The 25,760-nt window shown below is 43.9% G+C and overlaps 1 protein-coding gene across 1 annotated transcript in view; it reads right to left on the reverse strand.

Moving 5' to 3' along the window:
- The window catches only part of vps50 (VPS50 subunit of EARP/GARPII complex), a 96,074-nt gene that overhangs the window by 15,243 nt on the left and 55,071 nt on the right, over positions 1-25,760 (reverse strand). Inside the window, exons 17-22 of the mRNA XM_076754342.1 lie at positions 25,434-25,524; positions 24,521-24,706; positions 22,395-22,513; positions 16,254-16,360; positions 14,993-15,114; positions 10,978-11,058 (exon numbers count right to left, since the gene is read on the reverse strand). Of these exons, the coding sequence (XP_076610457.1) occupies positions 10,978-11,058; positions 14,993-15,114; positions 16,254-16,360; positions 22,395-22,513; positions 24,521-24,706; positions 25,434-25,524 (706 nt within the window). The remainder of the gene's footprint in view (positions 1-10,977; positions 11,059-14,992; positions 15,115-16,253; positions 16,361-22,394; positions 22,514-24,520; positions 24,707-25,433; positions 25,525-25,760) is intronic.

The following is a 25,760-nucleotide window of genomic DNA, read 5'->3' on the forward strand; positions in this document are numbered from 1 at the left end:
TTCACTTTTACGATGAAGCACGATCAAAATGACATATGACTGCAGCGAGATCAAAGCAAACTGACTCCACACGCTCGCCGCATTGCCAAGTATGTGCAAAAGAATGCCATATTGTACAAATTAAGCAGCAGTGATAGATTTTTCAAAGTCGTACGAGGGCCTGAAAAACGTTCCATATAGCATGACTTATAGTGCAGAGGTCGTACATCATTTGATTTACATCCTGCAGCTGCTGAGGATATTTAGGAGCCTCAACAGCAGTTTCTCTGCTGTCCCACTGAGATAAATAGCAAAACTGTTTTTCCACAGTGGAGTGTATTATATTTGTTATAAAGACGGATGATTATTGTTCCGTGGTGATTTTCAATATTTGCTGCAAGAAGACAGCTGTCAGAATGAGTACTGCACAGTTCCTGGCGAGCTGACGCCGCGCAAAATTTAAAAAGGCCTCTGCGTCTCTATCTGTGGTCACGGCGTGTCGTGTGGTTATGTTTGCAAATATTCCAGTGAAGCGCAGAAAATATAATTCACAGGGAACATTGGAGCTGAAACTACGGCATCAATTAGTCGATGGGCAGAAAAATAATAGACAAAGACATTTTTTCAGTCATTATTGGGGCGAAAATAGTGAAAATCAATCCACATTCTCTGGTTTCACCTCCTCAAATGGGAGGATTTGCTGCTTTTCTGTTTTATAACAATAAATCTTTGGATTTTGAACTTGATCAAGGGCTCAGATTGGGCTCTGGTCGGTAGTGAGGGACATCTTTCCAGCATAGTTTGACATTTCACAAACTAAACGATTAATTAAGAAAAGGAATATTAATTCATAACTGCTGCAGTTGGAGAAAATGTATTGCTAACTGCCTTAAAGGCTCTTATTTAATCTTTCATACACTACCTACAATCATGCTCCAATAATTACTCATTAGTTTCAAATTGACAAGCTGACGTTAGCATGTGACATTAATTCTGGAGGGAGTCGACTCATTGTTAATAGTCTGCTGTTCACGATGGGGGAAGGAGAAGAGAGGAAAAGAAATCAAAGTTTTGACAAACGCAAAATGAACATGAACCTGGTATTAGCAGTTGCCAGACGGCGCTTTGAGTTTATTATTACAACCATATGAATGATTTCCTCTGTGAAAAAATAAGTGCATCCAAGCGTGGTGAAACAGTTCGACAATGTAACGCTCTCAAATTGCATTTGTTGCATTTCCCAGAGCAGTCTCACAGTGAGAGCCAAAGGCTGAGCACACGCTCTCTTCACTCAGCAAATATTCATAAATCACACCACTTTTTTTTTTTTTTCTCTTCTCAAATAGTCAGAGGCAGCTTCCTTTCTATACGCCTGACATCAATTTGGCGGCTTATGAGAAGGAAAATAAGCTTGTTTTCATTTCTCATTCACCTCAGTGTACTTATGTAAATGATCATCAGCTTCTGATTGAGTTGAACACAGACAGAGAACCCGGGGCACTGAGTGACCTCCGCAAGAAACACAAGGAGGGAAGGTAAAAAGGAATCATCATCATCATGCCTCAGCAATGGAGTGAGCCATGGCAAACAATAGGAGAAAAATGACTGCATGGAAAGTAAGAATATTCCCATAATAGGTCGAGCTGGACCACCAGACTCTACGACTGCAGTGAGCATTTCATCTGCTAGTAAGTTTATTATTATCGCTCACTGACTCATGTCTCACAGACATTGACTGGAAGATTCTGAAAAACATGACCAAGGTAAAAGGTAGCCCCACAACGCAAAGTCAAGCCTGCTATCCCCATGAACAGGCATTTATTTTGAAATATGATGAGTTTACTCAGACGCAACAGCTACAGCTGACGAGACTTCCCTCATTCAGCTGTATCAGCAGCACAATTTCAATCTATTTAGTCCCAAAAAGAACCAATGAAAGACTAATTTATGGTCTCTTTGTATTCGATTCCATATCACGAAAAATAAGTTTTGGTTTGGAAAAACAGTAAAAGGCTGGTTACTCTTAAGACCAACAGCCGTATTAGCGAGTGAGGCCAAAAGTCAATTTCAAGCCCTGCAGGTAATAAATAAGGTTGGCTTCCTCCAAAGAGGATTCACCGCAGGCTACAATTTGCTCAGCACTGTTACAGAGGAACAGAGAGCAATCCAGTGATAAAAGATCCTGAATCAAGTTACTGACTGAAAACAAGCCAGGAGGCCCACTGAAACCTGCTCCACGTAAGTGGTGCTTGAAAAATCTCCATTTCCATTCAGTTACAAAATGGAGAGCCCGTTCTTTAAAAAAAAAAAAAAAAAAAAAAGTGCTTGTAATTCTATCCACTTTCTCCTCTAATTGCTTTATAAGAGAATAATTCAATATGCTTTCTTTCAACAAGCTCTGCTAAATGAAGCTACTGTACAGGAGCAGACTAACGTTTCATTAATGAATGGGAAGTGTTTTCTGATAGTTTGGGAGTCAGCGACGCAATTATGTTAACTATTTAATCAGGACACGGGTTTCGGGAGTTCTTCACTGATATCACAATAATTAAGACTTCCCCTGTGGCTGCACCTGGAGCGAACCTTCCCTCATTTCAATGATCTGTTTGGCCCAAAAGCGAATGCTAATGTGTTACCTGCAGTGAAATAATGTGCTATGATATATTAAATTACTGTAACCTTGTAGCCAATGCAGCCAGTCAGAAAGGCTTCAAAGATAAATTGTTTCACGTTCCAAACATCAGTTACAACTTCTCTTTGCAATACGTTAACTGAGGAGGACAGACTGCGACCTTTCATGAAATAAAACCTAATATCCTAATATCTGCTGCAGGTTTATCCTGTAATTAATGTACTGTGTTGTGATTCATGAATTGTAGATATTTTGGGGTGTTTGTCCAATTAATTCTGACTATCCTAGAATATTTGTGCATGAGTGAAGAGAGGAAAAACAACATTTCCAACACGTACATGTCATTTTTAGCCAGTAGAGCTCATCACAGCAGCATTCACTATAACCTTTTAGCCTTCCCGCTATGCTAACCATTAGCCCTGTATTAGCATGGTCAAAGCAGCACCTAACAAGCCTCAGACGTCCTGGACAATTGGACTTATTATAAGTCCATATCTAAGCAATTTGGCCACATATCTATCCACATCAACAGCCAGTGTCCTCCATTTCATCCCACTTTGAATCCATGATCTGAAAAACAATCCAAGCTCACCGGTCAGGTTTGAGCAAACAATCTACCTCTGCCTATTGTGTTAGAGAAAAGGAAATATCTGTGTGGGAGTGTTACTGCTCAGCAGGATCTGAATAGAAGTAACAAAACGGAAGTCAAAAAGCAGAACCGGAGGCAGAGAACAATTCTTTTCTTTGTGAGTTTGCTGTGTGTTAATTATCTGTCTGACGCCGGTGCTCAGACAGAAGTGGCCCTTGAGTTAATGAACCATTTTAAGACCGTTTTGCTAAACGATGAGTCGAATCTAGACTAAAACTTTCCGGTGACAGACACTTTCAGTCTTTTGTTAGGTTTTTTTTTTGTTGTTTAAAAAGAGATCTCCCCACTCCTGGACAACACTCGAAATACCCCAGGAACACTAACGCAATTCAAAGCTTTGACTTACAAGATGCTAGTTTACATCCGTCACAGACATGACTCCAGGGCACTGTAATGACTTCAGTTACACTCACACACTTACAATCATACACTGAATCTCTCTTCCAGACAACATTACGCTGTGAGGAGATTTCAGTACTCATTAAAAGACATTTAGTTTGACTCTCACGACTGTTAATGAACTCTCTTTGTCTTCCTGTAAGTGACAGCAGAAGTTAAAGCATTGAGGGAAAAAAAATGCTACAATTAGGATTTACACCAAGAGAAAGAAATATGCTCCTCTAGGGCAGCTGTATATTACAAGAAAGGCAGAATAAATGGAAAACACATATCAACAGATCCAATCATTTCTTGCTTTATCACCTTTTTGGACTTCGGCTTCGCCTCATATATTATTTAAGCATAATAAAGTCGAGACATACTCAACACACTTGACAAAATTTTGTTCTTAAGGCAAGAGGCCATCATTACAAACCAAATGCCTTTGTCTCAATACCTAAACATATCCAATGAGTTTGTTCATGCTTCTGTTCTTCTGCGCTGTCTCTGTTTCATTCCTGACCACAAACATCTTCCATCTTTCTGTTAGTTAAGGTCAAACTACGCTCTTTCAGTCTTTGTTCCCTCGTCATTTTTGGCACATGTATAATCCAGATACAGCCGTCTCTGAGTCATGCTGTAGTGTCTGTGTCCTTACTGTCACAGATGGTCAATAATTAATGTGCCGGGTACGAAACAGAGGAGCTAGTCAGAAGTGACGGCAGCTTTCAGCGAGTTCTATAAAAAGATAGCTGGTGTTTATAGGAAATTAAGACGCATACGCCAAAAGACAAAAACAACTAAGAAAAAAATGAATGGGAATGTCAACACTTCAAGAGTCATTTCACTGTAACTGCATTTATCTGAAGCCAAACCACGATTTGATGAGGAATTTGGAGAGCAGCGTCTGTCAGACTTACTGGCATCCATTAATTGAGAAAGAACAGCTTGCCCAACAGTGCAAATGTCAACTTCAATGTCTTGAGGACCTTTGTACGGCACTGTGTGGATGGGCGAAAGAGAAAACAAGTTTCACCTCTGTCTGCGAGGCATTAATGCCAAAATGGTTTCCCCATGTGGACCAACAGCATTGTTAAGTATGAAGACATCAAGCATCAAAGCCAGGGAGCTTATCTATCCTTGTGTAATGATTACAAATTAAGCTCTGGAATTCCCAAAGAAGAGAAAATGTATAAAAATGAACCTGCGGGGAGGGATTTGAAAACAGATAAGAGCAAAGCTTTCCATAAGTCTGAAAAACAGGAATATAACAGTAGCTTGATCAAAGACGAGATGCTGTGATATTTACCCAGCTGAAAAGTGATCCTTAATGAGGACACACAAATGTATGTTGCGTGTGCATATTTACAATAATTATGTGTGTTAGGACTCGAGTATAATGAGGTTTTGCTATGCTTTATGGTATTCATATTGGACATGTAATCTCCTTCCCATAATGCCTCGGGGAGACAGTGGCAATAAAGTTCTGCATCAATCAGAATGAAGAGCGCCGGATTTCAGGTCCACAGGGAAAAGCACAGCCAGCTTCCACTCCAACTCTTATCTCTCTGGAGCCCATTTTCGATTCTGTATCGGTCAGAGTTGCATTTCCAACCAAACAAAACTTCCTTGCTGTTTTCTTGGGGACCACCCAAAAGCTCAGTTCCAGCCCTTCACATACAAAGCTGCTGCAAGTGTCCACAGAGGAAGCAAGCGATAGCCGCTGGCTCTTTCATTACACTTAAGTAGCCACAGTCTGCATAGCAGGTCATCAGTTTCACTGGCTGGGACAAATTCTCTGTTTTTCTAAAGTGCTGAGTCAGTCCCACCTCTGCTGAAGCATCTACTTTATCACTGGGTGTTCCCTACATGCACGCTGGGTGATTTGTAGTGTGCAGCTCAATTCTGAGCAACAGCCCGAGGCAGTTTTGTGGTGGGCATGGGAGGCCCTATCTGTCAGCAGCAGCAGGCACCTCAGGAGGGATGGGAGCTCCCTCTCAGTATAAAATCTGCAGGATCCATCAATTGAACGGTGTGAAGTAATACACCTGGGGAATGGGCAAGGAAAAGTCTTCAACGTAAGTGGCTGGTCTGAGAAAACGTATGCAAAAGTAAAAGAAAGGGAGCTTTAATCAAAGAGATGTGGCTATTTCAACACCAGAATTTGCAGGCAACAACCCAAAAACACAAGCTTTCAAATTCTCCCCAGAAAAAAATTAAAAAATAAAGATCCTTAATTTGAAAGGTTCAGCAAACTCCAAGTGCTTGATAATTCTGTAATCACCACTGTCATGAAGGAGGCTTCCAGCTGGGGGAGTTGAAAAGTGATCTCTCCGCTGAAGTGTCTCAATCTGTCGTGATTGACTGCTTTCTCCTCTCCAATCCATAGAGATTTACGGCCAAGTCGAGTGGACTGGCTGCCAGGCAATTACTGTCAAGTCGATCCTATTGCACATCTTTGTCACTCTAATGCTAGAAAATTTGGTTCTCATTAGATGAATGTCAAATGGAATTAAGGCCTTCATTTATTTTGTGCAACACCACCCAGCACCTGTAAGTCTATCTCTGGCAACTTCTGGCCGCCGCTGGTCGGCTCACCTGCTTCGGCTCGACAAAACGTGCCAAGACACAAGAAGAAAAGAACTTGAAATACTCGAGGGAGAATCAAGAATACGAATGAAAGGATTTACGCTGAAAGTGCATAATTCTGCTCGTCGCCATGTTTGTCTCACTGGCAGATGATTAGTCAGAAGCTGACAGACAGGAAGCGGGAGTTGTCTCCTCGTCACAGCTGAGGAGCACGACCTGCAGCCCGGCCTATCGATGAAGGCGTGTGCGTGTGCTCCACTGAAACACCGGCGAAATGTCAATACTTGTGATATCCTGACAACCACAGCATAAACAGTCACACCATGGAGCTTAATTATGATCCATAATCCCTGTCAAATGGCAATCCCCTCTGGTCTGTTGCACCATTCACAGACAGAGACAGCAGGCCACAACAAAGACACCAGTCTGGACAGCGATGTCCCCTCATGAGAGACGCAGAACTAATGACTGGCTTCAGTGTGCACTGTGAAGGAAAATGTAATGCGTGTATGTGTGACACTAGTCAGTGCCTCTCATGAGAGTGTGTGTGTGTGTGTGCGTGTTGGCTGTGCCAAGCCAGTGTAGCGAACCACAACCGCAACACATGCTTAGGGATTATCACTCTGTTACTGGGAGACAGACAGGAAGTGAGTGTGAATAGTGTTAAATGTAGCAGTGACGTAAAGTAGGACTTCAAACCTGCATGTGTGTTCACTTGTGTCTTGGTATGTATGTGTTTTCTTCTCGGTCAGTGTGTGTATTTGTGTACGTCTCTGCAAGCTCCCGTCACTGCCAGACTACTGGTGCCAACACAGAAATTACCCGGCTTCTCATTCCTGTTTCAGTGCCAGGCCTGAAAAAGCCCAAATGCTACTCTACAATGATGCCGAGTACCCAGAAGGAAACGGACCTTATGAATACACATACACACACACACACACACACACACACACACACACACACACACACACAAAACTAATCAGCTCATCACACAATTGTGGGTTGACTTCAGAAAGACTCAAATCAGGAAAAAAAGGAAATCAAACATAATTTCCAGCCGTATGAACTTCATGCCCCGGCTGATGGTAAACGCTGAAATAAATCCACGTACAAATACACCATTGTATATTCAGTCGGAAGCACCAATAAACTGGAAGAAACGACACGAGCAGTTGTTTGTGCTGAGAGTCCACAGGCATGTAATCACTGGCACACGGACGCCAAAGACGAGGCAGCGATAGGAGAAACAGATAAAATGGAAGAGTGAGAGGGAGAGAGAGAGAGAAAAAAGTGAGAAAAAATGGGCTGATTGAAAAAGTAAATACTGGTGGTTCAAGTACTGAGAGAAGAAAAAGGATGGTGAAGCAGAGCAGAGGTGGCCTTGCAATTGCTTGCTTGTGGCAGCTCGATTCAAAACGTTGCCTGCAGCAACGGCTCTCAACAGCTGTCACAGCTGAACTTCCTGGCAGTGACAATATGGCCGCAGATGAGGTTCATAGCATTATTCTGATATGGCACCGTCATCTAACCTGCCCCGAGCAATATCACCAGAGGATTAGAGGTTTTTTTTTCAAGCGAGGATTATAAGCAAATCATTATTTTCCCTGACAGCTGATTCCTTTCAAGTAAAACAATTCAGGTAGGAGCGTCACATTCGGGGGAAAGACGACGCATTTGGGTTTGAAACTGGCGCTGATGACAGCGTGTGTGATTATACATTATGTAACAAGTGTTTTGTGGGAAACGTTGAAGGCAATTACGTCTCTGCCACTCAGAAGTTTCTCCCTAACCTCACAACCTTCCAAACACTTTCAATGAAATATTCAAAGTCAAAAGTGAGTGAACTCCAAATGAAAACTGTCAAACCCAGACGAGCGCCCGGAGTTTCGGAGAGGTAATCAAGAATAACGGAGGCAGAGAAACAGAACGTAAACGAGGAGGATGATCTTTTACTTTTTCCCCGTGGAGCTCCCAATTTAAGCTGAAGCCACTCGGTACCTGAGACGAGATGAGATGGAATCTCGCTGCCGTTCATATGGGACTCGGAGTCATTACCAGCACATTGGTTTTGGGATCAAACAGTTGCGGCGGCAAATCAGGGGAACAAAACCGCAAGGATTCAGCGGCTCAATTGAAATGCTGCGTGCAATTAACTTTATAATCTGTTTACAAATGAGGTCTACCCTGCTGCAATCTCTGGAGTGTGTGGGTGTGTGTATTTGTATGCAGGTCGGGGGAGTGCATTTGTGTACTCAACGTGAATGCACATTCTCACTCTGGAGGGAAGTCACTTGTATTAAAAAAGGGACTCATGATCCGCGTGCCCCCACTTCGACTAAAACCATGGAAACTGGATGTATGTTATTCTAAATGACAACATACAAGCAGGAACTTCAGGAGTATACATTCAGTAAGACTTTTGATGGAAGAGTGTGCGTCGTGAGATTTAGTGTGTGTGTCATGATGTGAAACGCAGCAGAGCAGAAAGAGAGCGAGACGGTGAGGGAAAAAAAAAAAAAAGAAAAAAGAAAAAAGGCAGTGCTGTGTTAGTTTGGAAAATACGGCATGTTTCCAACATTGAATGATTTATCGAGATGAGCTAAAATAGTTTTGCATATGAGAAAGAAAGGGCAGACTAAAAGCATTTGTCAATACATTAGAGACAGGATGGACATAGTTACAAAGCCAGAGTCTGAGGACACAGACTGTGACGGCCACAAGGTGATATGATTATACTCGTCAGAAATGCCTGTGTGTGTGTGAGAGAGAGAGAGAGAGGGAGAGAGAGAGAGAGAGAGAGAGAGAGAGAGAGAGAGAGAGAGAGAGAGAGAGAGAGAGAGAGGGAGACAGCATGCACGAGTTAAAGGTTTCACAAAAAGTCTCAGTGCACCTCACTTCCATCCCGTCTCCACCCAGTCCGTCCATATGTCCGTCTGTGCCCACTGGATCAGCTGAACAGTTCAGAGGATATAAACATGTTCTCTGCAGAAGGCAGCTGAGCACCGAGCTCGTCTGACATTTGGAAACAGCTCACAACTTAGCCAGAAAATTACTGGGGTGTAAATAGTTACCACGGTGCCCCCCGGAGGGAAGAAAACATGTCGCTGTATCACACTGCTTAATGCAATTTCAACTTTTGATGATTTATTATTCTTTTCTGGGTTTTCTGGCTGTTATCTGCTTTCTTCTCGCTGCCTTCCTGCTTTGCTTGAGTTTTGTCCCTCTCCTCAGTACAAGCCATAAACATCACAGGAAAGCAGCCAGCATCGCTATCACAGTGAAATGCCATCACGCTGTCAAATGAATGCTTTGTTTTTAAAAGCGGGTTGGATGCTGTGTGAAAACAGCGATTATATGTGCATGCAGAGGTGATGCCGGTTGGAAATAAATTCACTGCATTGGCCTTAATTCACATTCTGATGGGATGTACGTTAAAGCCGGGACTGGTTTTGATGGCTGTCATTGGCACTGACAGTCAGCCGACAACCTGACGCAGTCCAAATCAGTGATCGAGTTACGGCAGACTCTTTTCTTAGAGTTGCAGACACGTTTCAGACCCAAAAAGAAAAACAGAAAACGGCACATTTAATAGTCGTCGTTGGTCTGCGGTGTTACGTGAGTGTACAGATGAAATTAGAAAGGATATTTGAGAGAGACAGACGGAAAGCCCCACAGATTCTGGGAAAATGAAAAATGAAATAACGCTATTCAGGATCGCACCATGGGAAACGAATACATTTTCTTTTTCATTTTCACAGCTGATGGAGTATTGTGAGTCGCAATTTGTGACATATGATAAAAATCTAATTTAACTATGCATAAGCAATATTGGTCTCTTTATTTTCCAATCCAGCAGCTCTGGGCTTTATGTTTGTCTGAAATAAAAGCTAAGCTAATGTTTGGTTTCCACGGCTTCAGAACTCGACACTTCTGAGTAATAACGTACGAAACAGACACATGCAAATGACATTTTTAAATTAATAAAAGTTGAGTATCCACATTTGAATTCAAAGCAGAATCACTAAAATATGAGTTCAGTGAGCCAGTCACTCACACTTCCACCATAATTAGACTCAAGGGACACAACTCGTTGTTTTTTTCCTCCCGAAACATCAACAAAATTTCATATTTTGCCCACAGGAGAGCAAAACCTCAGTGGCAATGCAGATTAGTGCCAGATTAAAGTCCAAGTGTGGCTTCTTAGAGCACAAGCCAAAAAGTCTGTCTGGTGCAGAGACAGATGAAAGGCAGGAGTGAGAGATGACACTTGTATCATCGTGTAACGGAGCAGACAGACCGTAGACAGATACGCTATCAGACGAGAGTGTAGAGAGTGTGGACTGCACCAGGCTAATTGTCACTCCGTAGTACAGAAGGGAGGAGTAATTGAGGCTAATGGAATAACACACACATCCACCCCAGCATGGCCACTTAAACAGAGGGAGGTGTGTGTACATGTGAGTGACCAGTGGCCAGATAATGATGACCCATAATGCATTTTGTGGCAACGCGGGCTGTGGGCACGCATCTGGTCGGGATGGATAGGAGATAGTGGATGGGCCGAAAATACAGAGGCATAAAGAGGAGACGCACATAAGGATGGAGCGGGTGGAGTGGAGGGAGCATGTTTGTGTCAGGGGATGAGACAGGCAACGAGGTAACGAGCGGTGGTTAAAGGGAAAGAAAGAGAAAAAGTGCGAGTGGAAGAGAAAGGGAGACAGAGAGTAGAGGAGGACAGAAGCAGCCTTACCATGTCAATGAGACTCTCCTGGATCCGGTTCAGTGTGGTTCTCAGTCTGCTGCTGATAAGGCCCAGACCCGATGACTCATACTGTAGAATACACACATATACAGTCACAGTTAAGAGTCTGCACCAACATTTTCCTCTCAAAGAACACACACTTCAGCAGAGTGTGAAAGAAAGCGTGCGAGCGCGCGCACACACACACACACACACACACAGAGCAGCATCTGCTCTCATCTCACGTACCCAGAGACGAGAGAATCTATACTTTAGCTTCTAGTAAGTCAACTACAATCCAAAAAAAGGAGGAGGAACTGACATCAGAAATCACATCAGCTACAGTAGATGACAGACGACAGGTAAAGGAGAAGGGTGGAGAGCGTGAAAGCAACAGCAAACATCGAAATACTTCTGAAATCGCTTTCAGATGTGCTTGATGTCGCCCACACCATAAGGGCTTCAAACCAGCCACACCACAACGAGAGCTGACTAGTGTTTCGGACTCGCAAGGCGGGGACAACCTTTGCGTGTTAGTCCACAGATCTACTCTTACCAAGCAAGCAGGGCCCACCACCCTCACAGCGCCCGCCTCTCTGCCACCGTGAGCTGGCAAAGACGGGCTTGGGACAGGCTATGGATGAGGAACAGACAGCAGAAGGAAAAAAACAAGAAGCAAAATTGAATAAAAAAAAATAAAACAGCATAAAGAAAGAAGCAAGCAAACAGAATTAGATTCATGGACGTAACAGGTGAAATTACTCACATTTAAATGGTTTTTAATTTAAGAAACTAATCAGAAGCTGCAGGTAAGCGAGGCGCGGTAAGGAAATATCCAGTCATTGCTGAAGCTTATTAACAGGATGCATTACAGCTTCCTACTTTGTGACCGCACATCAACGTGCACTTGTTCTGAAAGTGGATCACACTTCCAGTTCAACAACGTCCCTTTCACATCTCTCTGATGGGACCCAAAGGCCGGTGATGTTTGATAATTAAGTGTCAGTGGCGCGTCGGTCCTTATTGCCTGTGTTTTAGAGGCTCAAACAGCAACGAGTTCAAAGCTTCCTGATCGTCGCCTTCAAACGTGCTTTAAAGCTTTAAAGTTTGGTTGACTATTTTTAGAAGCTTCCAAATTAGCTCTTGATAGCTTTGGTATAAATGGGGCCTCACTCATCTAAATGCATCTCACACAGTGTGGGTATAAAAAAAGAAAAGGAAACAATACAAAAGCTGTTTAGTTCACCACAACACTACAGGTGACATGCAGAAGTCCACTTACTGTGCACTGTACAGATGAGATGCACACAAATCTCAGTTAACTCATCATGATTAGAACTGAACCGCCTCTGAAAACAGTTGTAAAATGTCTGCTGTGTATCTAAAGGCACATTTCCAAGTTTTGAAATAAATAACCCTGCTGATGTCATCAGGGTTACCTCGCCCTGGGCTTGAAACTGAAAACGACCGCAAGGAGGCTTATATTAAAAACTTGAGAAACGGCTTTGCATGCACGATGCACTGAGAGTCTAATAAAGGAAAGCATTTTTGGCCCATTTGGACTCATACTACAAACTAAAAGTTGGTTCATTTTTCAAAATCTGTTTCTCTTTAGGGAAGCCCAACACCAAATTACTGGAGCACCCATTTACTTGAAACAGCCTTGTGTTACAGGAGAAAAGCCCAACTTTAAGACGCCCTGGCTGCCAGTGAACATCTGCCATCTTGGATTAGAGTCTGATTCAGCCTGCTTCACTACTGTCTGAAAGAAGATAGAAAGAAATTGCCAGAGTTTGTTTGCATAGAGATACTTTCCTGATCTGCTCTCTCTCTGTGCAGCTCTGTCTCACATCTTTCCTACTTCTTTGCTTTGCCAGCCCGCCTCGCTCCTCCCTTCTTTCTGCCATCGCACTGCGAGGACAGATTGACACAGTCTTCAATCTTTATCTTCTCTCTGTCTTACTCTCTTTTTCTTGCTAAATCCCCCTTCTGTCTCAGAACAGACACTTGAGTGAAGCGTCCAGGTTATTCCCATGGGGCACAGCTTTCCATACTTCTGAAACATTAATCACTTTTCCAAAAAAACTGTTTGTAAATCTGCCTCTCTGAGCTCCAGCTCGCAGAAAAGCCCGGTTATTAATGGGGATGGAGAATCCATGAGCACAGCACATAATGCATCTTTAGCATACGCGCGACAGAGTCAATAGTGCAGCTTGGCTTTACAGGGCCAATATACTCAGATAATGGGGTATTTACCATTTTGAATATTAATGCCACCCATTACTCTTCAAGTGAAGGAGTCAAGTAGCTCCATCTTGATTCCAGTGGAATAAAGAGAGCAGAGCCTAGGTCAAAACACCAGCATATGTGCATAGCAATTTCCAGAAGCTTTTTAAAGATTCATGGGCACATTTGCATTTTCCTGTAGGTGCCTCTTTGAGCGACACCAGACATGAAATGGGTGGGTTTGTGAAATTACACTTAATGAGGACTAGTGGAAAAAGAGAAAGCGGGAGTTTAAGAGAGATGCAGACAGACAGATCAGGAGTGGCATGGGAGTAATTAGAGGAAAACAGCAGAAGGGATGAAAGACAAGCGATGCTATGCGAAAGGAGCAGAATGTATACGGTTAAGGATACTGTTTGGCACAAAAGAGGAGCCGGATTGAGTATGTGTGTACAGAAGGAACAGAGTTTAAGATACAGCGAAAGAGTGATGTGAATAAAGGCATGAAGACAGAGAATGGGACAGAAACACACTCACATACTGTACATGGACTTACAGTGGTCAGACTGAAAGCAACCGCTTGGCAAGATGACAACTCACAACCTATGTGTCACCTCTCCCATTACAGACACACACACACACACACGCACACATAAACACGCCAATAATGTGTACCAAAGCGGCCCCCGTGGAGCTTTCAACCTCTTTATCTCTTCCACCTCGACGGGACAGAAGTCATTTTGTTGCTATCATTACCACTTCCCCGAGGGTGATACAGACACAAATGCTGTTTTCTTTCTTTGTGAGCCACAGTATAAATGACATGATGGTCTTCGATGGAGTGGGGGAGACGGGGCTCGCGGACTGTAGCCTATCGTTCAGCTGAAATCTTCACTGAGAAGGACAGCAATGTGCAAAGTGGAAGCTGTGCTTATTCCTCATTTCCCTGTATATCATCTGATAAACATAAATCATTCAGAATTCAATCTTTAGAAATAAATCAAGGCAGTTCTGTCAAAGCTGCAGAGGTAATATTGTCTAACTGCAGCATTGTGATGGAAAAAGAAACAAAACTCCTGATTACTTGTGGGGTATAACTAACTTCTTTATTTTCAGTAGCTATGTAAGGGATGACAATACACCTGCATGTTATGATGCACGTCGAAACGGCTGTCTCTACTGTTCTTCGTTTGTGGAGGGTTTTTTTAAATGACAGGAAAAAGATGACAGGAAATGAGGGTGGAGAGAGAGATGGGGAATGACAAGACTCAAATCGGGGATGTTATGGCTGATTGTTGGCACAGTGAACCTCAAGGCCACCAAAGCACCCAACCGTTTCTTATGTAAGCCCACGCACGGTGTCCTGACGGCCGTGAGCTCATCAGGATGTGCCGCTGTGCTGTTTAAAGGTTAGAATTTCAAGGTGAAAAGTCGATTTTTCAGGATGGTGAAAGTGGAGACATGTTATATATGTAAAAACTGACACTGACATTAGACATAACAGAAATACCAAAAACAGATTCAGTCACAAGGCTCTGCTGCAAATCTGTGCAGCAGTGATGTAACATTGGACATTAGTGCTACGCTATGTTCCAGCTAGCTGCACGTACACAAGACCTTTCAGGCTAAAGAGGCCAGTGCAGCCATGTTTTCTTCCTTCCAACATCTAGAGTCAAGTCAAACATACTATTTGTAAGTGATGTATGTAATCTGTCTGTGCTTCACTTACTGCTTTTCAACATAAACATACAGTGTGTAATCAAACAGTCGCTAAGCCATGAAAAAAAAAATACTGTACCATGTCATTGCGTCCAAAGAAGGTGTAGACAGCGTACAGGTAGTAGTCGAAGAGCTGCGACACGCAGTGGATGACATCGAAGGCGATCGGCTTCAGGATGTTCATCATCTGCATGTACTTCCCTGTGTGGACATGACAGACAAGCTTTATGTGATCCTGGTTTTTTCAGCCCAGTACAATGAATTAAATGGTTTTGTTCTTAAGTACGTCTTGCAGGAAATTAAAAGCGTTAAACTACAGTAAGTTAATCAAGGTGGAACCACCTGCTATTGGGAAGAACGTCAGCAGGAACACATTGCATTTGCATACACTTGAGGGCAAAGATTTAATTTAGCAGCAAGGTAATAAAAGCAATGAGTACAGAGGTATAGGGGTGTAACAAGGTTACCACTGACTCAGAACTGATGAATGGAGAAAAGAAAAGAAGAAATAAACTCAATCTAGCCGGCCTCACCACTGAGACAGCACTATTTCTTTCTCACTCTCATTTTTCACACCCTCTCTCTTGAATTCTGCAACAAGAACTCAGGGAGCAATCTAACTCCATCAGAGAGCTGCAGAGACTGAATTAGAAGCGATTGCGTGGAATCAAACTTTGGCTTTTCACTCCATTTTGCCAAACGGCTTGAAATCAATATTACCAATTGTGTGAAAAAACAAGACAAAATAAAAAGAAACAATGATTCTATTTGGTCCAGTATGCGCAGGAAAGTTTTCAAGTATGAACACAAAAGGGACAAACCGTTTAAATGGAAACAAGTGGTGGGAACTTGGAGAGTTTGAAATGTGAATAACGGCAGATCTGTATCAGCGACGGGGTTACTACATGAATCCATTTCCTCTGGCAGAGGATGTATTCAGCCATACAACCCACACAGGAGAGATAACTGCCACGTCTAATTCCTTTTCACACATGAAAATCACATCACCGGGGTCACATTGCCAAAGGTCACGCTTTGCCAAGGGAGGGCCACGGTGTCTTCATAGCCACGTCAAAGAGACGTGAAAGCACCTCTTGGGAAATGAAAGGTCAGAGCTCAGGGCCAGGGCTAACCATTATTAGTGCAGCTCAGTCACACAGGTAGCAGCAGACACCGAGTGTGCCGAGCTGAGGGCCTCATCTGTGAATAAATGGAAATCTCAGCAGGCCAAAGAGGACACCCACTGTGGCTGAGTCTGGGCTGCTCTCAGAGGGAGAGGTAAGTGGTAGAGGTGTGTGTGTGTGTGCGTGAGTGTGTGTGTGTGCATTTGCAGGACTCACCGACAAGACGGATGACGTTGAGGGTGGTGTTGGTGAGGATCGGGGCATTGGTCTTATGTAGGTTGTAGTCGGACTTTTTCTTGCTTCTGATGGTCTCTCGGGACACGCTGATGCGTGCGGGAGGTGGGGCGACGGAGACAGACAGCGGGGCAGAGTCATGAGAAGAAGGAGAGGCTTAGTAATATATGTTAACATCACTAATCCTCAGCAATGATCGGCCAGGTTCAAAACCTTAGTGCGGGTCAGAGGCTTGTAATTGATCAATCAGAACCCATTGCACAATACAAGGGACACAGAAGGACCCCGCTGGTGGAGTCTCTGAACTGGTGATCCTGGAGCACCACACACCTGACTGATCATTGAGCCATATTAGCCAGCCAATCATTACATGGGCTGTCTAATTTCTGGATGTGACCATGCGCCCCATTCAATAATTAACCGTTGGTGCTTCCTGCTTATAAGAATGATAAATTAGCATTTTAGTGACTATAGGCTAATGTCAGGTTAACACACATGGGAAGCAGGAAATCGAATGTGGTGAAAGCTAAAGCAAAAAATATCAGGCGTGTCAGACCTGTGAAATAATGAGACTCAACGCTGAGTGCAAACTTATTAATAACTCATTGTGCAATACGTGACAGGAAATGATGATTATAAAAATGCTTCTGTAATGAGGAGCTCCTGAATAAGTAATGTTATTGTGTTGTTACCCGTGCAAATCCAACGTAAAATCCGATGTCAGGTCTCAGATACGCACAAAACACACACATACATGCACAATCCTTGCTTCTTAATAATTCAGTCCACTACACACACACAGTGTTTACTGACAAAAACACTATAAACTGAACCAGGGGTGTTAGAAAATTCAAAAATCCATCATGCTGTATCAAAATGTATGTAGCTATTATGCATCTCTTTGAGAGGAAGACATCAATAACTAGACAATTTCCCTGCGGGAAATTTTGAAAGGGCCACGGGGTCTACTGCCCGACCGCGTACATATACATTACATTATATGCCCATATGAGAGTTTGTGTCTGTGTGGGAGCATGAGAGAGAAGTGCTCACAGAGGTACTGAGCCTCAGAGGTTGCCACAGCAACTTCTGAGCCCCTCCCAATCATGCTCTATGAGACCCAGCTGCGCACGCACACACACGCCCCCTCTCAGCACTCAGGCACACATGCACTCAGAGAGAGAAAAAGAGACACAGACAGACATGGTCGGGCTTAGAGGCCTCTAATTCAAATTCTGTAAGTCTCACACATTTTTCCAGCACATTGTGAGAGAGAGGACAAGTTTGTCTGCAACTGTGGAAAAAATCATGCCTGTAGTGTGTAAACTGTGGCCGGGAGGAGCCTGGAAAGACAGAAAATCAGGAGTTAAAAAAAGGCTCTCTGCCACTCTGAGTACTTAGGCTCAGAGGTTGTCATGGCAACTTAAGCCGGTTGCCGTTGACGACAGGGGCAGACAGACAGGGGCAGACAGAAACGCGGAGAAAACGAGCCATTTTCTGCCTCTGCACTCCTCTCACGTTTGGGCTTCTCCTGAGAAAACGGTAGCTCCTATCAGAAAAACAAAGACACCGTGAGCGCCTTGAGTACTTCCTGAACGATTTGGTGTAATTTTGTGTTTCTACAGCAAATATTGTGGACACAGTCGCGAGTTGAAAACGGGGCTCCTTTCTGCTTCTCTCAGAAAATCTTTGTATTGGAGTGAATAGGGAGCAGAGACAGACGTGGCCGCGCTTAGAGGCTGCTAACTCAAATTCTGTAAGTCTCACAGATTTTTTGAGCACATTGTGAGAGAGAGGACAAGTTTGTCTACAACTGTGGAAAAAATCACGCCTGTAGAGCGTAAACTGTGGCCAGGAGGAGCGTGGAAAGAGCAAAAATCTAGGCGTTTTTTTCGGCTCTCTCCCACTCTAGCGATGATGTCACCCACTCTAGCCTCTAACTGTCCGCGCAATACACACCCATTGAAATCTGAGAATTTCTCCAAAAACGCTCATGGTCATTGATGAGGGATTATTCAAAAACTACATGAGTTATCAAAACGTGGCTTAATACAGCAATAGACAAGACTTGTGTCTACAATTTAAAGTTTAAATGGAGTCTCTAGGTGAAAGTATGCCGGAGCAGTAGCCAGTAGAAAAAGTGCGACAATTTTTACCGCCTCCCATTCATTTCTTATGGGAAATTTATCGCAGTTTTTCGCGACTTACGTCGCGAAAAACTGCGATAAATCCAAGAAAAGTAATAGCACGCCGATCCCGATTGAGACGCACGTTTTGATATATCATTTGCGTGGGTGCTCCCAAAACTGTAGGAGGAGTAGCGAATCGAAATTTGACACGGAAGAGGAAGAATAACTAGACAATTTCCCTGCGGGAAATTTTGAAAGGGCCACGGGGTCTACTGCCCGACCGCGTACATATACATTACATTATATGCCCATATGTCTGTTTATTTCCATGTGGGAGCATGAGAGAGAAGTGCTCACAGAGGTACTGAGCCTCAGAGGTTGCCACAGCAACTCCAGAGCCCCTCCCAATCATGCTCTATGAGACACAGCTGCGCACGCACACACACACGCCCCCTCTCAGCACTCAGGCACACATGCACTCAGAGAGAGAAAAAGAGACAGTGGCCGGGCTTAGAGGCGTCTAATTCAAATTCTGTAAGTCTCACACATTTTTCCAGCACATTGTGAGAGAGAGGACAAGTTTGTCTACAACTGTGGAAAAAATCATGCCTGTAGTGTGTAAACTGTGGCCGGGAGGAGCGTGGAAAGAGCAAAAATCTAGACTTTTTTTCAGGCTCTCTGCCACTGAGGCTCAGTGGTTGTCATGGCAATTTGGCTTGGTTGCCCATGACGATAGGGGCAGACAGAGAGGGGCGACAGAAAAGCGGAGAAAACGAGAGATTTTCTGCCTCTGCACTCCTCTCACATTTGGGCTTCTCCTGAGAGAACGGAAGCTCCTATCAGAAAAACAAAAACACCGTGGGCGCCTTGAGGACTTCCTGAACGATTTGGTGTAATTTTGTGTTTCTACAGCAAATATTGTGGACACAGTCGCGAGTTGAAAACGGGGCTCCTTTCTGCTTCTCTCCGAAAATCTTTGTATTGGAGTGCATGGAGAGCAGAGACAGACGTGGCCGCGCTTAGAGGCTGCTAATTCAAATTCTGTTTGTCTCACAGACTTTTCGAGCACATTGTGAGAGAGAGGACAAGTTTGTCTACAACTGTGGAAAAAATCATGCCTGTAGAGTGTAAACTGTGGCCGGGAGGAGCGTGGAAAGAGCAAAAACCTAGTCGTTTTTAATCGGCTCTCTCCCACTCTAGCGATGATGTCACCCACTCTAGCCTCTAACTGTCCGCGCAATACACACCCATTGAAATCTGAGAATTTCTCCAAAAACGCTCATGGTCATTGATGAGGGATTATTCAAAAACTACATGAGTTATCAAAACGTGGCTTAATACAGCAATAGACAAGACTTGTGTCTACACTTTAAAGTTTAAATGGAGTCTCTAGGTGAAAGCATGCCGGAGCAGTAGCCAGTTGAAAAAGTGCGACAATTTTTACCACCTCCCATTCATTTCTTATGGAAAATTTATCGCAGTTTTTCGCGACTTACGTCGCGAAAAACTGCGATAAATCCAAGAAAAGTAATAGCACGCCGATCCCGATCGAGACGCACGTTTTGATATATCATTTGCGTGGCTGCTCCCAAAACTGTAGGAGGAGTAGCGAATCGAAATTTGACACGGAAGAGGAAGAATAATAACTAGACAATTTCCCTGCGGGAAATTTTGAAAGGGCCACGGGGTCTACTGCCCGACCGCGTACATATACATTACATTATATGCCCATTATGGCTCATTGTGTGTGAGGGAGCATGAGAGAGAAGTGCTCACAGAGGTACTGAGCCTCAGAGGTTGCCACAGCAACTTCAGAGCCCCTCCCAATCATGCTCTATGAGACCCAGCTGCGCACGCACACACACGCCCCCTCTAAGCACTCAGGCACACATGCACTCAGAGAGAGAAAAAGAGACAAAGACAGACATGGCCGGGCTTAGAGGCCTCTAATTCAAATTCTGTAAGTCTCACACATTTTTCCAGCACATTGTGAGAGAGAGGACAAGTTTGTCTGCAACTGTGGAAAAAATCATGCCTGTAGTGTGTAAACTGTGGCCGGGAGGAGCCTGGAAAGACAGAAAATCTGGAGTTAAAAAAAGGCTCTCTGCCACTCTGAGTACTTAGGCTCAGAGGTTGTCACGGCAACTTGAGCTGGTTGCCCATGACGATAAGGGCAGACAGACAGGGGCGACAGAAAAGCGGAGAAAACGAGCGATTTTCTGCCTCTGCACTCCTCTCACATTTGGGCTTCTCCTGAGAGAACGGTAGCTCCTATCAGAAAAACAAAGACACCGTGAGCGCCTTGAGGACTTCCTGAACGATTTGGTGTAATTTTGTGTTTCTACAGAATATTTTGTGGACACAGTCGCGAGTTGAAAACGGGGCTCCTTTCTGCTCTCTCCGAAAATCTTTGTATTGGAGTGCATGGAGAGCAGAGACAGACGTGGCCGCGCTTAGAGGCTGCTAATTCAAATTCTGTAAGTCTCACAGATTTTTCGAGCACATTGTGAGAGAGAGGACAAGTTTGTCTACAACTGTGGAAAAAGTCATGCCTGTAGAGTGTAAACTGTGGCCGGGAGGAGCGTGGAAAGAGCAAAAATCCAGACGTTTTTAATCGGCTCTCTCCCACTCTAGCGATGATGTCACCCACTCTAGCCTCTAACTGTCCACGCAATACACACCCATTGAAATCTGAGAATTTCTCCAAAAACGCTCATGGTCATTGATGAGGGATTATTCAAAAACTACATGAGTTATCAAAACGTGGCTTAATACACCAACAGACAAGACTTGTGTCTACAATTTAAAGTTTAAATGGAGTCTCTAGGTGAAAGTATGCCGGAGCAGTAGCCAGTAGAAGAAGTGCGACAATTTTTACCGCCTCCCATTCATTTCTTATGGGAAATTTATCGCAGTTTTTCGCGACTTACGTCGCGAAAAACTGCGATAAATTTCCCAAAAATAATAGCACGCCGATCCCGATCGAGACGCACGTTTTGATATAACTTTTGCGTGGGTGCTCCCAAAACTGTAGGAGGAGTAGCGGTCCGAAATTTGACACGGAAGAGGAAGAATAATAATAATAAGAAGAAGAAGAAGAAGAAAAAACACGCAGGATAACAATAGTGCTCGGGGCTTCGCCCCGAGCACTACTGTCTACAGCTTTGCTGTAGGCAGTAGTGCTCGTGGCTTGCCCCGTGGCCCTAATAAGAAAAAACACGCAGGATAACAATAGTGCTCGGGGCTTCGCCCCGAGCACTACTGTCTACAGCTTTGCTGTAGGCAGTAGTGCTCGTGGCTTGCCCCGTGGCCCTAATAAGAAAAAACACGCAGGATAACAATAGTGCTCGGGGCTTCGCCCCGAGCACTACTGTCTACAGCTTTGCTGTAGGCAGTAGTGCTCGTGGCTTGCCCCGTGGCCCTAATTACAGCTCCAGCGTGCTAAGATGGCAACTGCATTAATTAGAGGAAATCCCTGATAATATAATAAACAAGATACAAAACTTTCCTCAAGTGCATTCAAATTTCTCTTTCAAATGAAAATGAGTCCTTTTACACAAGGGGCAGAGGAGCGCATGATTGCCTCTGCCTTTATCAAACAGCGACTAAATCTTTGAATAGTCACCAATCACGTAGGCGGAGGAGGAGAAAAAAGAGAATTTTTCATGGATGGCGAAAAAGCTTTACACAAGCTTTCTGCTTACTTAGGGCGCTTCGGCATAAGTGTGCTGAAATGATCAGCGCTAAATGTATAAAAAGTGGCATAATGCATGACTTCACATCCTTTTAGAAGCACCTTAAAAACGATTCAAGGACATATTTTATTTTGTGTCTGATTAACATGAGTTTCTTTCTTTGAGGTTTCTTTGTCTTTTTATGTTCACTTAGTTTCATACATTTTAAATAGCTAGAAGGTAGAAACCATGGATGACGGCATATACAATGGAGCTGGACGTCCTCAGGGTGGTCTAAAACAACTTGACTTGGAACTGACCTCTTGAGGGGGGCATCACCCGTCTGCTCGTCAACATAGTCCTGCTTAAGCTCCTCCGGGACGTCGCTGTCGCTGTCGTAATCTTGATACACACTCTTCTCCAGCTCGTCTGACTCATACTTCAGAGAGAGGGAAGAGGGAGATCAGACGGAAGTCACGGGGGATGACGGTCAAAGGGCGCAGATGAAGGGAGTAAAAGAGATGTGGAAGACAAGAGTGGAAAAAAAAATTGTGTCAGGAGATTCAAACACGCTTCATAAAGGTTTTACGGTAACAGGAAATACAATACTGTCGACTGAAGAAGACAACAGTGTAAAACCAACTGATTCAATCATCTAACATGTAATTGAAAACAAAGTGTAATGTCTCCATCTTTTTCTACCAGATGGTCTAAGGAGGAAAATAAAGTTCGGTTAAAGCTCCGACGGAAGACAATATTTTCTTTGTCCTTAACTGCAAGCTCAGGCAACACAACAGCCATATAGAGAGGATTACAAGCTCAAGAGCAAGCCGAGCTAGGGCTCCTGTAAGCCTAGTATGTTAGATAGTGTAATATTGCTTTTGATGTTGAGCCTGAAAGGAAAATATATTGACATATTAGAAAAAAAAAAAAAAAAGCGGGTGATGTCTCGGGGCCCCTGTGTAATCTCTATTCTTTTCTTCTCTATTCTTCAAGAGAAATACCGTTTCGTTCAACAAATAAGCCTCGAAGGAACAGCTAACTGATTTCAGACTCTGTACCAGTCAAAGGAGGAGCACAGGGCGGCTGCGGCTCAGGAGGCAGAGCCGTCGCGATCCCTGGCCTCGGCAGTCTGCATGTCGAAGTGTCCTTGGCCAAGAAATTGAACGCCGAACTGTTCCTGATGCCGTGTCAATGGTGTGTGAGTGTGTGTGTGTGAATGGATGATGCTCATAATGAGCAGGTGGCTTCTCCGCCGTACGTGTGTGAATGGGTGAATCCAGACTAGAAAAGCAACAGTAGCCACTGTTTGGCTGGTTTGTCAGGCAAGCAGAAGCGCTTGCTCTCAGTTGTTGAACAAGACAAGAGGCTAACTCCCCAAATCAAGCTAGGCTGCTTTCTTCTGGGTTTGAAGACGCAGTTGCGTGAGGCCTTCTGATAGATGTACAGTCCCACAGGCTCTCAAAGACGGAGAATAATGATTTCCCTTCTCTGTCAATTATGTATGGTGCTCAAGTGCCAGGTCGAGTAGTTTTTCTGGACATCATAGACTACCAGCATGAGTGAATGGTAGTAAAAAAATCTCTTTTAAGGTGAAGCGCTGCCCATTTATATTTAACAGAAAACAGAGAGTAGAAAATGTGCTTCTAAAAAATAAAAAGGATTCCAGTGTTGGAGAGTGGGATACTAAGGAGTATGGCTTTGCTGGGGAAAAATACTGAATCCTGATGGATGAGGACCTAAAAATCCATAGAAAAATGACAAAGATGCTTCTTTATTACATACTGCTCTACCCTTAAGTTTATTATTTGTCCTGCTGTTGGATCTACCCACGGGTTTCATTTGCTGTTTATTTGTATCTGCAGCTCATATTGCACTTCAGACAATGCATCAAAGAGTTGCCATATTCACGGCAGGTGCTGCGCTGCTGGCTCTACTCCGTTAATAAAAGTTTGTTATGGCCCTGCTGTTGACTACTTGAGGGCTGCTGTAACCCACTTAATGACCTACAATGATTATGTCTCAATTAATCAAATTGTCTCTTTATGAACTCCTTTGGTGACACACCTCAACAGGTAGTCTTGTTAATTAGACATACTTATGTAAGTAGGCGCATCTGACAACTTGACTGAATGAGCACTTATGATCTGCACACAGTCCACATAAGGAGAGACAATACCGTCCATATGATAGACAGTAAATGAGCATATACAGCCCCGTTCACATGGGACGAGTATTACTTGGGCCCTTACGGACATGGCAGATTTGCATGGGATTAAGATCACATTAAGATCAGAGTAATACTCATCCTGTGTGACTGCCGTGTTTCATGTCTAAATACAAACTGCTTTGGCAACACACATTCCACACAATCACAAGTCATTCCAAATGATTAATTAGGCTTCAACTGGCAGCATTTGTGCAACTGCCCTTCCTTGCCACTTACCCCGTTAGATGCCAGCACATCCTCTGTCTCCTCCTCTCTGTGCTCAGTGTGCATCTCAAAGGGGTTTCCCTCCCGAAGGTACTGCTGGAACAGAGACAGCTCCTCCTGAGCCGGGCTGGCTGAGGACGCGGGCTGTCTGCTCGGGGAGACGGACGGAGAGCGACACTGGCCCATGAACTTAAACTCCTGGATTGGAGAGGACAGCACAGATACACACAAGAGGCGGATTCAGGTTCACGTTTGGTTAAGTTAGCTGATGATGCACACTGTTTACCATCCAGCGTTGTAGACGTACAAAAATTGTCATGTCAGTGGGTTTATTATGGAGATTCTTTGGCATGTGTTGCATGAAGCATGAAGGGAAAAATATGATGAAAATGAAACATCAGACCGTGTATTAACTCCATTTATCTCTCTCTACATTTCAGGTGAAGTGGTGAAGGTGAAGGGAGCTGAACATGTTGCGAGCACAAAGATCTTTTCCTTGAGTTGGTTTTATATAAATCCATGAGATCAGTGCAATATTTGGTTTGGATTGTGCGTGATCCACATTAGGCTCCGATACTCAAGGTTGTATTTTTAACTATTGCTGTGGGGATAAAACACTCTTAACATACACGCCGCATGGGACAACAGCCAATTTATCTTCTTCTCTGTTAAATAATGTGCAATCAACTTTCCCGCTGCTGTGTTCATACACAGGGTGACACACTTGTGCACACACACACACACACACACACACACACACCCCCATCCACCCACATACACACAGAATTCATTCAGCAGGATACCCTGTGTTTCATATCTGTATGCAAATGCCACAGTGGTGGGGGTGTGCGATGAGTGACAGTGAAGAATAAATGAATGCTGCTGTGCGTCCCTCTCTCGCCTCGCTGATATAATTCTTACTCACATGGAGCTGGGAGATGTTAAAGTTAGACTTGACCGGGCACAGTTCCCAAGTCTCATTTTCCAGAAACATCCTCAGCTCTTCCAGTCGTGCCCTGAGGGGTTGAGAAGAGAGAAAAGGAGTGAAGAGGAAGAGTGGAAAAGTTAAGATGAAGAAGTCTGCATCTGTCCATTACTGACCTCCTGCCATTCTGTATATTCAAGGAGCTCCTGTGTTCTGAGAGTCCTGATTAAATGTGCCGTAAAGGTCACTGACGCGCAGTGAAAAGGCAGACGTTTGTTTGTGTGTGCTGTGATATGTTTCGCAGCTCAAAATGGCCACCCCGGCGTT

The sequence above is a fragment of the Chaetodon auriga genome, chromosome 17 (assembly GCF_051107435.1).
Source record: "Chaetodon auriga isolate fChaAug3 chromosome 17, fChaAug3.hap1, whole genome shotgun sequence".
Taxonomy (NCBI): domain Eukaryota; kingdom Metazoa; phylum Chordata; class Actinopteri; order Chaetodontiformes; family Chaetodontidae; genus Chaetodon; species Chaetodon auriga.